This window comes from Phytophthora cinnamomi (genome assembly GCF_018691715.1).
Source record: "Phytophthora cinnamomi strain GKB4 chromosome Unknown Contig54, whole genome shotgun sequence".
Lineage (NCBI taxonomy): Eukaryota > Oomycota > Peronosporomycetes > Peronosporales > Peronosporaceae > Phytophthora > Phytophthora cinnamomi.
The window spans coordinates 133,487-146,331 of NW_027150987.1; the positions used below are offsets into that span (position 1 = coordinate 133,487).

The 12,845-nt window shown below is 53.6% G+C and overlaps 2 protein-coding genes across 4 annotated transcripts; both read right to left on the reverse strand.

Moving 5' to 3' along the window:
* Window positions 1–7,440: 7,440 nt before the first annotated feature.
* Window positions 7,441–10,419, reverse strand: IUM83_13358 (the record flags this gene model as incomplete). 2 transcript variants are annotated; one of them, XM_067938030.1, is made up of 3 exons in its annotated part: window positions 7,700–7,891; window positions 8,212–8,607; window positions 8,848–9,615. In XM_067938030.1, 3 exons carry the CDS (start codon window positions 9,613–9,615, stop codon window positions 7,700–7,702), a joined length of 1,356 nt encoding a protein of 451 aa, XP_067788244.1. The 2 variants fall into 2 exon arrangements, with proteins under 2 accessions (XP_067788245.1, XP_067788244.1); XM_067938029.1 differs by having other exon boundaries at window positions 7,441–10,419.
* A 379-nt stretch (window positions 10,420–10,798) lies between these two features.
* IUM83_13359 (Pol Polyprotein) lies at window positions 10,799–12,083 on the reverse strand (the record flags this gene model as incomplete). 2 transcript variants are annotated; one of them, XM_067938032.1, is made up of 2 exons in its annotated part: window positions 10,799–10,955; window positions 11,137–12,083. In XM_067938032.1, the coding sequence occupies 2 exons, from the start codon at window positions 12,081–12,083 to the stop codon at window positions 10,799–10,801; spliced, it is 1,104 nt and encodes a 367-aa protein (XP_067788247.1). The 2 variants fall into 2 exon arrangements, with proteins under 2 accessions (XP_067788247.1, XP_067788246.1); XM_067938031.1 differs by having other exon boundaries at window positions 11,137–11,516.
* Window positions 12,084–12,845: the final 762 nt, after the last annotated feature.

Here is a 12,845-nt window from a genome sequence, read left to right on the forward strand (position 1 = left end):
AAGCACCCCAAGTCAAGACCCAATATGCACTTTGGCGCCTTCCTCTCGTGTTCCTCTCCTATCTACAACACCAGCATGACCATCAACCGACAGGTTATGAACCCAAACAGGGTCACGCCTCGCATTCGTGGGTCATCGGCTCGCTCAAGTAGTGGCGACGACTCTGGCCACGAATCAGACTTGCCGGACGCCAACCCAGACGTTGATCACAATTGCAGCAACGACTTGCTGCCAGACAGGGAGCAATCGCACTCGCAGTGTAGTGACGATAGCTCGAGCAAGAGCTCACGGGACTCAAGACAGCACGAGTTCCATCGCATCGTCCGATTCAACTAGCTCAGACAGTAGGCGCGAAAAGAAGCACAAACGCTCCAGCAACAAGAAAAATAGCAGTAGGCGCAAACACGACACGAAACGATTTCAGGTTCACTAGGACCGCGCCTTGCTGGGCGCTACCACCGCCTTCTTGTCAATTCAATCCTGTGCTTTTATTTCAAGAAATTGATGCTGGTAGTGCGGCTAAGAACGACATTTTGATCAAGCGTGCGATGTTCGGGCACAAGCTGACCCTCGGGGAGCGCATCGATATCAACATAGACGCCGTGATGCAAGAGGATATAGTCACTCTTGGCTTTCCTCTCGAGGATGGGGAGCGTACCCGTCTACTGCTCACCAACGCTCTGGAAGTTTTCCCGGATCTCAGTAACGAGCTGGTTGCGGCTCAACTGAAACGGACTATCCTCGAGGTAAGTAGGGCACGTGGTCGTGTTCAGGTAAGAGAGCAGGAAGAAAATATGCGCGGCTCCCAAGGGTCGCACAACTCCACGACCTTTCAGACAGGAAAACACTCAGCACCAGCCCAAGACGGCCGTCGATGCCTCCAGCTACTCAACCCCCCCCCCCCTACTCGCCTGCACGACACTCGAGGGCCAAAGCATCTGGCAGGCGGTTCGCTTCTCAACAAGGCCATCAGCGGTCTGTGAGAAGCCGTATGAACCGACGTCCGTGTGCTATCGGCAATCAACTGGGCCATTGGTATCGCCAGTGCCCACGCAATAAAGGCCAATCCCACCATCGCGGACGTTCCGCAATAACGGACGTGGTGGTCGATTTCGTGGTAGAGCGGGACGTCAAGCGCAAAAAGCGACTGGGTCCTTGGAGCTGATGGTATCGATGGATACGTCGTCGAAACGATCGGTGCGAGAAGGCATGGAGTGGCGCCGGGACAGCGGCGCTCAAGTCAATATCTGCTCTGACCTCTCCTGTCTTATCGAGGTGTTCACAGTCAGCGAAGGTCGCGTAACGCGCTGCACGAGTGGAAGCTCGGTGAACACGAACCAAATTGCGTAGTGGAATTGCTCGTAATTAATGAGCGCACGGGACGACGCGAGCAGCGGATACCCCCGAACGTGTACTACGTCCCTGGTGCATTTGCAAACTATATCTCGCTCTATTACATGCGGTAATAGCTCGGCTATTTCATGTCAACGGCGCACGTCCAGTCTGCTTGCTTCATGACCAAACAGTCCGTGTCCTCAAGTTCGAAAAAGGTTGATGGTATTTACCGGATCGGGTCGGTTCGATATCGGCAGCAGCACGTTGAAGTTGTTTCAATATCATCGTAATAAGAGCTTGAAGCGACCGATTCCGATGCGGCAGAATCGGTTTGCTCATGCAAGCGCAGAGACGATTATAGACATGGTAAGGAGCACGCAGTTCGCGGGTTGAAGACGGACACAAAGCTAAACGATGATCGCACGTGTTTGTCTTGCATCAAGGGCAAGACAGTCCGCATGTCATATAAGTAGCGGTGACAACGTGCGAAGAAGTCGCTACAATGATTCCAAGTTGATGGATGCACTGTCAACGAGTCAGCGGTCGACGGATTTACTGCCTTCTTGCTTGTTGTAGACGAACATTCGCGCTACTAGTGGAAATTTTTCCTGAAACACAAGAGCGAAGCGAATCCTCACATCATCGCGCTCGTCAACCGTCTGAATATTAAGTATCGTGCTAGACACTGGCGGGTTGAGGAAACTCATTCAGACCAGGGTGGCGAGTTCGACAATAGCGACCTTCATTAATTCGGTGGTCTCAACGGCATTGCAATCACTACAACCAATGGATACACGCCACAAGAAAACGGGATCGTTGAACATGCAAATGGCATTGTTCTCCCGATGCTAACATCGTTTGAGATCGCTTCTACACATCGCCAACTTGACTGGCAGTCAGTGGGAGAAACAGCAAAGCATGGAGTTCGCACTCTCAATATGACGGCGACACGAGTGCTTCAAGGTCGCACACCGCACGAAGTGCAGAGTGGTGAGGGTCCTGATGTATCATGACTTCGGGCTTGGTGCTCTCTCTGCTACTATCATATTGCGAGCAGCTCACGGAAGAAGCTGGAGAAACTCACGTCGAGAATGGTTCGGCTATTTTTGTGGGTTATTCATCAAAACCCAACGACTATAAGGTTCTGGGCTTGAAGTCGGGGGGGGGGGCTTCTCATCGACGTGGAGACCTGGTATGTGCAGAAGACTACATTATTGATCGTGAATATGTTGAGAAGCTGCTAGCGATTGCATACAACTACGGCGACCACCACCTACCGTTCAATGCACCACTTGCCCCGATGCGAATGCTGATTAAAGGCTAGATTCGGTCAAGGAGAGTATTAGTGCGGCCAAGCACTTCTGCAACAGGTGCTAATAGCCCAGCAGTAACAGCAACGCAACCAGATCCTAAGCAGTCGCCAAGAAATGAGCCGACGATCGCTGCGGAACAGGCTAATGAACCGATGGCTTCTTTTCGTGCAGCATGATACCGTTGCTTGCCATCAAGTATCTCGGGTTGGTCGAAAACAGAAGCGCAACTCAAAGTTATTTTAATAACTTTGAATTTAGTTTTGTGGCGCTGAGCGAGAGCAGACGAATGCACGCGCTGCAGTATTAATTAGACTCTCCGGACACTCCTCGGTTCCATTCACGCGATATTCCTATTCGTAGGACGCACTCAATGGCGATGCGTTCGCTATAGGAACCACGGTGGAGATCTGCAATGGACGTAGAATTGGAATCGCTGCGGCGCCACTGTGTTTGGATTTTTGTGGAAAGGAACTCTGCTGGAAAAGCTGCAGTAATCACCAATCGCTGGATGTTCGCGGTAAAGAAGGAAGGGCACGGATTTTCGACCGTTTCAAGACTAGACTCGTTATTCGCAGGTTTATACAGCAGTTCAATTTCAACGAGCCTGTTGCTCCTGCGATTCTATTCGACATGATTCTCGCTGCTGTGTATTATGCTGTGCAACGAGGCTGGGCCATTTTGCAGTAAAACGTCAAAACATCTTTTCAGCGTGGGATTTTGTCTGAAATGGTCTTTATGGAACTGCCACAGGGCAGCGGATTACCTGGAAACACCAAGACCTATTGGCTAATCAAATCGTTGTACGGCCTTAAACAAGTGCCGCACATGTGGAACAAAACTTTGCACCGTCATCTCGTTTCCCTCGGTTTTGTTCGATTTGAAAGCGATCACGGCTTTTCATGAGAAGGGGGAGATTCTGATGCTACTTACGGTGTATGCAGATGACCTGTTTCTAATCGGCACAAGTCAGCGCTGCACAGTAGTCGTAGCACAGCTGGCCACGAGCTTTGAGCTTGTCGAGCTCGGGTCAGTAAAATATTTGCTAGGAGTTGAAGTTGTGATCGACAGGCAGCAAAACAGGGTGTCCTTCAGCCAAACTGCATATATCGAGGAGCTGCTGCGGCGACTTCACATGAAGGACTGCCATGAAGTTGCAACACCTGAAGATGGCACAAGTAGCGTCGTGCAGGAACGAGTTGATGCCAGCCAAAAGGATGTGCTGTCGTATCGAGAAATTGTTGGTACCCTACAGAATCTCGTTTCAGGTTTAAGACCTGATATCGCGCACATTGTCCGCAGATTTAGGTAATACATGTCCAACTATTTTGCCAATGACTATGCCCAGGTGAAACGTTTCCTTAGGTACCTGAAAGCTACCAAGGATTTTGGGCTTAAGATGAAGGTCACCTCATCGGTGGAGGTGGGGCTGCTGCGACTGGATGCGTACAGTGACGCTGACTGCGTCAACGACCAGCAAGCCCGATAGTCAGTCAGCGGATACGTCACTATGCTAAACGGCAGTGTAGTGTCGTATGGGTCGCGCAAACAGGGCCTCAACGCACAGAGCACGATGGAAGCCGAATATGCAGCGATGAATGAAGGTGCCCAAGAGGTGATGTGAATACGAGGTCTGTGCGACGAGCCGGAGTGCAAGTATGCGGTGCCAACACGCTGATCTGATAACACCGCTACGTTTCTACTGTCCAAGAAGCCCGGCAAGCACAACGGATCAAAACACATCGAGAATCGCTATCACTATGTCCGCCTCCTTGGACTAATTGCAATTCGTCATTGTCGAACAGACCATATGATAGCCCACAGCTTTACCGAGCCACTTGCTCGAGTCAAGTTTGCGCAGGTTCGCAAAATGCTAGGGTTATGTCGACAAGACGAGCAACGGGAGCTGTGGGGGTAGAAGAAGGCGAAGCTGCCTCCGTCTGCATGGTGGTGATATTCACTACCAAGTAGGCCCTACGAAGAGCGCGATGGTCGCATATGTATCTCTTGTGATGGTCACGAGAAGATGGTGATGTGAATTGGAGTTCGTCATCTCCGATGACGGCATGGTCGCAATCACTATCGAGTATATGACGCGAGCTAGGGGGAGTGTCGGAGTCTTCCTCCTATTCTTTTGATCGCAGGTGTTAGGGTAAGACATTAAGGATGCATCTAAAATATAAATTCGGTAGATGCAGCTTTGGTGCTTGTGAGAGGGAGCGGCATCATTTTCCGTTCCGCCACCTCTCTCAAGCACCCCAAGCCAAGACCCAAGAGGCACTTTGGCTCCTTCCTCTCGTGTTCCTCTCCTATCGGCAATGCCAGCATGACCATCAACCGACAATATCAACTGCACTCGCAGGAGGCGCGGTATCTTCTTCACCCGAGCTGCTGTCGCCTCATGGACCATCGATCTAGTCTCCGTCGCTACTGTCGGACATGTTTTGTGTTTGCTCGTTTACTCGGCTCCATAGAAACTGGATTCCTCACCACTCACCCACTTTCAAGATCAATTACCAAAACCTCAAAAACACGTTGGTGATACATGTACCTCTGATGAAATGTCTCTCATATGGTATGGAGTAATTTAGGTAATCAATCTGTAGCAACCCCTTATTAAATCGTTTTTTCTTCATAAATATATAGCCAAGATGATTGGCGTACGCGATCAATTTACAAAGCTATAGAGACAAATCGGGGAACTAATCGGTCGATTTATAAACAAAATAGGCGACTTTTACATGTACGATACGTGTTGCAACCAACTCGAATATCGACCGTGATTGCACAGTTGGGGACATCCCCACTTGTAATCACTCATATTGCTTAACTATATTTACGCCGAAATAGGAGATGTTGTGCTTTACAGGTACGATCAGCCACTTTTTTTACGAGTAGGCAATCGCTACATTTTAAAAATACTTGAGCCATTATTAGTAGTTACTAGTACATAACGGTTACGCCACACACCTTTTTCTGATTTTCCATAAACGCTGGTGAATTTGCAGGTAAATCGTGGCAAAAGGGCGAAAAATGCAAAAAATGACCTTTTGGACGAGATATTAGTACCTTGTTTTGCAAAATACCTTGTAGGGCAAACTTGTGCCCTCTCGTCGCGAAAGGGTTAACATCTCGGGCCGTCGGAGAAAATCTTACCGATCAGGAGGCGATTTGTCTGTCAGATCTATGATCGATCTTCTATGGGGTGTTAGATTACAGGTCTCCTACTTCGATATTGTCGATCGTTGCCACCTCCGTGGTCAAGATCACAATTTCCAGGAGGGCAGATAGCTCGCCTTCCGCATCCTCTGCAGACAGATCGCTGCCCTCGGGTCGATGGCATATCCGACTCAGATCTTTCCTCTTGATCGGTAGCCTATCAAGTCTCTTTACTAGAGATCTAGGCCGATTTGTCCTCCACGCCGGTCTCAAGTGACCCTCTCCTAATCATGATAAACCGGTGTCTCGGCCTTGACTTCCACCCGATCTTCAAGTTTCACTGGTGCGCATAGGTCGCAAATTGTTAACTGTGTCCGCAGAATTAGGATTTAACCGTAACCACGTACAACAACGATTAACCGAAGCCTGGGTTTTACTAGCGAATGGTCGCGTTCGGGCAACCGAGCTCTAGGAGCGGTTGGTTACGGGCGACCTCATATTCAACGTTCGGTGCCCAACATACTGCCGCCTGCCTCTAGATCTCTGGCATCCGCCTCTGGTGAGTCGATTCGGTTTCAGTTCGTGCTGCTTGTACAGCGTTAAATTTAAAGCGTGCAATGCTCTGTACGTAGATGTTTGTTGTAGCTTGGTACTGCTCTACACTAGCGAGTTGACGGGGTGGGGCTGCAAGTGTCACCATTGTTACGCTGGCAGCAGAGCAAAATGGTTCAACGACTGTTGACCCGCGGGTTTTACGGTAGGTTTATGGACAGACAAGGCTCGTAAGCTGTCTTTTGTATCGACTATGGTTCACTTCATTGACGAGGATTCAAGATGGACTCATAAACTCTTCAAATTAAGCACTTTGAGCCTAAGTCAAACACCGATGCTGCCGTGCTAGACTTTTTCAACTATTATATGAGAATTTGCAACATTTATGGCAATACTCTGTGTACAGCGATTAGTGACTGTAATACGAACATGATTGATAATGGGTTATTTACTATCATTGCGGGTTGTGTCTCGAATAGAAGTGGCGAAAGTGGATTTCGGTCGCAGTACTGCTACATAGCTTGTGCGTACCACTACGCGGCGACGATACGGACTACAGTGTTGTGCGAAAATGGCTAGGAAACCAAGATCGCAGTTATTTTACCAATTTCGGGACAATGTCCCCAAAGCGTTCGACGTGATCGACGACTGCAAGGCGTTGGTTTGCTTCATGAAGCAATATCATATGCAGCAAGATGTCTCCAAAACACACAAAAAAACATCACACGATGGGGGTCGCATTACCAAATGATCGCAGGTGTTTCAGGAATGTACGATGGGTTGACGGCAATGTTAACAGCAAGACAGAAATTTTCGTGCCTTGAAAACATCGGTCGCCATTTACTGGAAGTGTTAGTGGCTTTGTTAAATCACGGTAAGTGAGCTGGAGCTGGGAAATGAAGAACTGATGCATTATCTAACCTGTTTCCTACTCCTGTGCAGAGAGCCGCGCCTCGCAACCACCGCGCCGCCCTGCAACCCTTGGTAACCACTGTGGCTGCGACCACTCACGCCCGCAACTGCCCGCAACCGCCCGTACCATCGCACGCAACGACTGCGAGTTCCAACACTCCTTCTCGCGCGGTCACGTCGTGAGCATGACGAGCACCCGAAGTTCCTCGAGCCTCGGTGCCGGCAGGGTCTTCGTCAAGATGTCCGCGCGCATCAACTTCGACTCGCAGTAGCTGACGTTCAGACCCTTGTTCCTGGACAAGTCCTTGATAAACTTCAGCCTTATATCGATGTGTTTCGCGCGCCCGGACGTGTCTTCGCCTTCTATCTGCTTGATGGCCGCTTGGTTGTCCACGTGCAACTTGTACGGTACCTCCACCTTGATCCCTATCTCACTCAGCAGCTCGACGATGCCTAACATTTCGGCCGTCACCTGCGAAGCTGCCACGAACTCCGCCTCCATGGTCGACAAGGCCACGCTGCTCTGCTTCTTGCAGATCCATCCGACCACCATGCCACAGACCATCAGCACACCGCCGCTCACCGACTTGCGGTCCACGCGGTCGCCGGCGAAGTCGGCGTCGCTGTACCCTTCCACCACAATAGTGTCCTCGCTCATGCTTCCCCTGGGCGCGTGCATGGCGAACTTAGTGTCCACCGTCCCTTTCAAGTAGCGCGCAATCTTCTTAGCTAGTCGCCAATCACTTACGCGAGGCTCGTGCGTGCGCCTCGTCACCCGATGCACAGCGTAGGCAATGTCCGGCCTAGTGCACCGGGCGACCCACAACAGACTGCCGACCAAGGACTGGAAGGTCTGCACCGTCGGCCTCTGAGGGCTACCTGCCCCGTCATTCGGTAGTAGCTCTCCATCGACATCACTCTCGTGCTCGCCACCAATAGGCACCCGCACTGCCGACGCCTCGCTCAACCCGAACTTGTCCAGCATCCCCAGGATCGCTTGGCGCTGCTCGAGCAGCCATCCCTTGTCCTTGTCGTACTCGAACCCGATGCCCAGGAACTTCGAGACGACTCCCAAGTCTTTGAGCTCCAGCACAGCCATGTCCTCGAAGAACGCGTCCACGCGAGCGTTGCTTGTACCCGTGACCAGCAGGTCGTCGACGTAGACGCCAACAAGCGTCACACCATCCGCGTCGCGCTTGTAATACAGACAACCGTCCGTGTAGCACTGGCAGAACCCGAGCTTCACCAGGATCTTGTGAAGAAGCCTGTTCCACAACCGGCCAGCCTGCTTAAGGCCGTACAGACTCTTGATCAAACGCAACGCAAGTTGGCCCTTGTGCTTTACCCCAAGCAGAGCGAGCAACTCGTCGGGGATCTCCATCCCGTCCGGAATGTAGAGGTAGATCTCCAACCCTTCCTCCTTGTCAGCCTTGGCGTAGGCACTTGGCACATCACCGTGGCGCGCCGGCACTTCCCAGACGTGCGCCATCACAAAGATCAACTTGCCGGTGGTCAAGTCCAACACGGCCGAAAAAGTCACGATGTAATCGATCCCATACTCCTGTTCATTTCCGCATACCACAAGCCTGCCCTTGTAACGCTCTACCGTGCCGTCAGCATGCGTCTTGGTCTTAAAGACCCACTTCGTGTGCAGCAGTTTGCTGTTCCGAGGCCTCGCTACCACCTCCCAGGTGTTGTTGCTCTCGAGCGCCTCGAATTCAACCTTAATAGCCTCCTTCCATTTGTTCGCACGCGCGTCCCGCATCGCCTCTCGATAGTTCCTCGGGTCGGGCGTCACGACGGCATGCACCACTTGGACCGGCACGTGCTTGGCGCCCATGTGCCGCGTCTGCATTCTCGCTGCTGGAGCAGCGCTGGCCGCTATTGGGGCGAGCTGCTCCCCAGCTCCTTCTGACCCTTGGTCACCTTCAGCGTCTTCACCGACGCCATCCCTGCCGTGTGCCTTCTTTTTCTTCTTCTTGCCCTTGGCCTGCTTCTTCTTCTTTTTGGGGACCTTCTCCTTCTGCTGCGTGGCCTCCTCACGCTCCTCGATCGAGCGCCACAGCTCGGGATCCTCCCTCTTCAGCTGCGCCTGTAGCTGCACATTCTGTTTGCTGTCGAGCGTCTCGACGTTCTCGATGTGCTGGGTCGTCACCACGACCATGTCCTTGGGGATGTACACCTTGAAGCCCTTGGTCTCGTCGTTCTTGCCGACGATCATGCCCACCTCGGCCCTTGGCTGCCAGGCCTTCTTGCCTGGGTCTCGGTACACCGTGCACGGACTGCCGAAGGTCACGATGCCCGCCATGTCCGGGCACTTGCCCGTCAGAACCTCAATGGGCGACATCCGTCTGGTGTTGGCGCTGCACGCGCTGCGGTTGAGCACGTACGCGGCGTACTCGACCGCGTACCCCCAGAACTTCAACGGCAGCCCGCTCGCGAATAGCATGCAGCGGGCCATGTTCAGGATTGTCCTGTGCATCCGCTCCGCCTTACCGTTCGAGGCCTGGTTGTTGGCTTCACTCACCTGCCGACGCACGCCGGTCGCCCGACAGAATTCCTCGACGTTCATGTACTCGCCCCCGCCGTCGGTGCGCAGCACGTGTATGCGGCAATTGTACTCCTTCTCAAAGAAGACCAGGAAGTGCTCGAACTTCTTTGTGGCCTCAACCTTGTTCTTAGCTAGGAACGCTCTCACGTAGTTTGAGCTGTGGTCCACGAAGTTGATCATGTAGCGGTTTCCGTGCCTGTCTCTCGGGGTCATCGGCCCCTTGATGTCACTGCATATGACACCGCCGATCTTGTCCACCGGGGCGTTCTGGCCCGTGTCCTTCTTGGATTGATTCACCTTGTGCTGCTTGCCTTGTGCACAAGTGAGGCAGTTCAGCCTGACTCGACTGGTCAGCTTGACGCCCGAACCCGGAGCGTCCGCCATGCGCTCCAGCGTGTCGAACGCGAGATGGCCAAGGCGATTGTGCAGCTCGAGTAGCGTGCACTCGGTCACCGCATCGGCGCTGATGCCGCCGCTCTCGACCGCTGCCATCACTGCATTCACGCGCTCCTGCTTGCCACACCCACCGAGAGTCTCCACCAGCAGTACACCGTTGGCGCGTCGCACCTCAAAGATGCGCCGTTCGTCCGACTCACGCATGACGTAGCTCCTCTTGTTCAGCCTTGTAAGGTACACCCCTTTTCCTCAAGCAAGCCGTAGCTGATGATGTTATTAATCACTCCCTTGCTGTAGTACACGTTCGTCAAGTCGACGCGGCTCTCGCTGCCGTCCACCACGGTGCGCAGCTCCACCGTCCCTCGCTTCGTCACACTAAGCACGCCTCCGTTGGCGGTGCTCCACGAGTCAACGTAGTCCACAGTATCGCGCAGTAGACTCTCGTCGTTCACCAGGTGAACACTCGATCCACTGTCCAAGATCCACACGCCATCGTCTGCCAGCCCACGGGTCGTACATGCACTGCTCACAGCGAGCGTCACCTTCCCGCCCTTCGGAGTCTTTTCACCAGGGCAGTCGCGCTTCATGTGGCCTTCCTTGCCACAGCCCCAGCACGCGCGATCTCCGCCGGCATCAACACGTCCGACGAATCCTTGTCCTCGGCCACCTTGGCCACCGTGGCCACCTCGACCACCAAAACCACCGCGGCCACTGCGTGACACGCCACTGCGAGCATGGGTCTTGCCGGAGCTTATCTCATACTCCGCCGCAAACGCGACGAGCTCCCATGCATGCTGGATGTAGTCAACCCGACTGGAGTCCAGGCGAGTCAGCATCGCCCTCTTCACGTGTTCCGGTGCTGAGTCGCAGAGGCACTGCAGCACGAACTGGTCCGGGCAGCCTGCCCGCTCAGCCACGTACACTAGGTACTGGAAGTGCTCCGTCCAGGTCTTGTTGCTCGGCTTCGTCTCGGACATGAGGTCCATCGCCTTCGACACCGGCACCTTCGTCGAGTAGAAGCCCAGCATCCTGTCCATGACATGCTCCACCGTGTTCGACTCCGCCACCCACTTCGGCAGCATCTTGTCGAAGAAGGCCAGCGCCGGCCCCTCCAACTTGTTGTTCAATGCCAGTATCTTGAAGTCGTCGGGCCAGTCCCCGCCGCTCATCAACTGCGCCGCCACCAGGCGCTGCACGAACTTCTTGCCCCACGCGAGGAAGTCTGCACCGACCCCTGCGTAAATCTCCTTGCCGGAGAACTTCGGAAACCCCGGCCAGTCCAGGTCCTTCATCTTCGGCATCTTCAGGCCGAAGTTCTGCGGCGGGACGAACTGCACGTACTGCTGCTGCGCCGCGGGAGCAGCTCCGTGCGGCAGCGGGTTCTGCTGCGGCGCTCGGAACGACTCCGGCTCTTGTGCGGCATGCGGCAGCCGTGTTGGTGCTGGCCTCGCTCCCTCGGACTCGTCCAGCGAGCCCATTCGCATGCTCCGGTCGCGCGTCTTCATGTAGTCGCCGAAGGTGCCCGACCCGTGCTCGGAGGATGTTGCAAAGAGCCTGTACCCACTTGACCGTGGTGCCTTCTGCGCACGCTGCGCCTCTGTCACTTGCTGCAGCTGGGTCTGCATCTGCAGCTGCTGCGCTGCAAACTTCGCCGCCATCCCCTCGAGGAGCCCTTCAATTCGGTCCATGCGCTCCGAGCTCGCGTCAGAGTCCCGACCTCTCATTGCGTGAGCGTCGTACGCGCCCGAGAGCGAGCGCGCCTCCTCGAACAGCTCGAACGGGTCCGTCGTCGTGCTCAGTCTTCTAACTTGAGTGTCTGGGACGATGTCGGCGGGTTCGGGCGGGCTTGAGGAAGTGTCGGGGCCCATTGGGCTCATAACCTGTTAAATCACGGTAAGTGAGCTGGAGCTGGGAAATGAAGAACTGATGCATTATCTAACCTGTTTCCTACTCCTGTGCAGAGAGCCGCGCCTCGCAACCACCGCGCCGCCCTGCAACCCTTGGTAACCACTGTGGCTGCGACCACTCACGCCCGCAACCGCCCGTACCATCGCACGCAACGACTGCGAGTTCCAACAAGTTGGTCATGAAAGACACAGAATGATCGAGTTATTGCGACCGCGCACGAAAACGCAGGCTATTGCAGTGGAAGACGGTCCCGATGAAGAACTGCCACATGATTCTATATCTGTTGGCAATCAGGCTGCTTATCCTCTTCCCAAATGGAAATTGAGCGAGAAGCACTACATGGTGGCTGAATCCGACCCTCGACAGAAGTGTCGCTTTCGAAAGTTTGGTGTGGACGAGATAATTATCGCAAATACGAAGAACTTACAAGCCGTCTCGATGTATGCGTATTTGACTACGGTTACAGGATACAGCGGTCCACAACCCCTCCCACCGAAAAAGAAAAGTCAAGATGTGCTCATTTGCATTCATCTGGCGAATCTAGCGACGAGGAGACGGTACCTTGCCCAGCAGACAAATCACAAGAATTCAACGAGCTCGATATTTTGCGCTGCGACTGAGCGAAATAGAATACGCAACCTTAACTGTCCGAAAGCAACTTCTCGGGTGTTGGCAACGCCTTCGGTCCAAAGCGAAAGCTGCTAAATCCTTCCGTTTTCTGC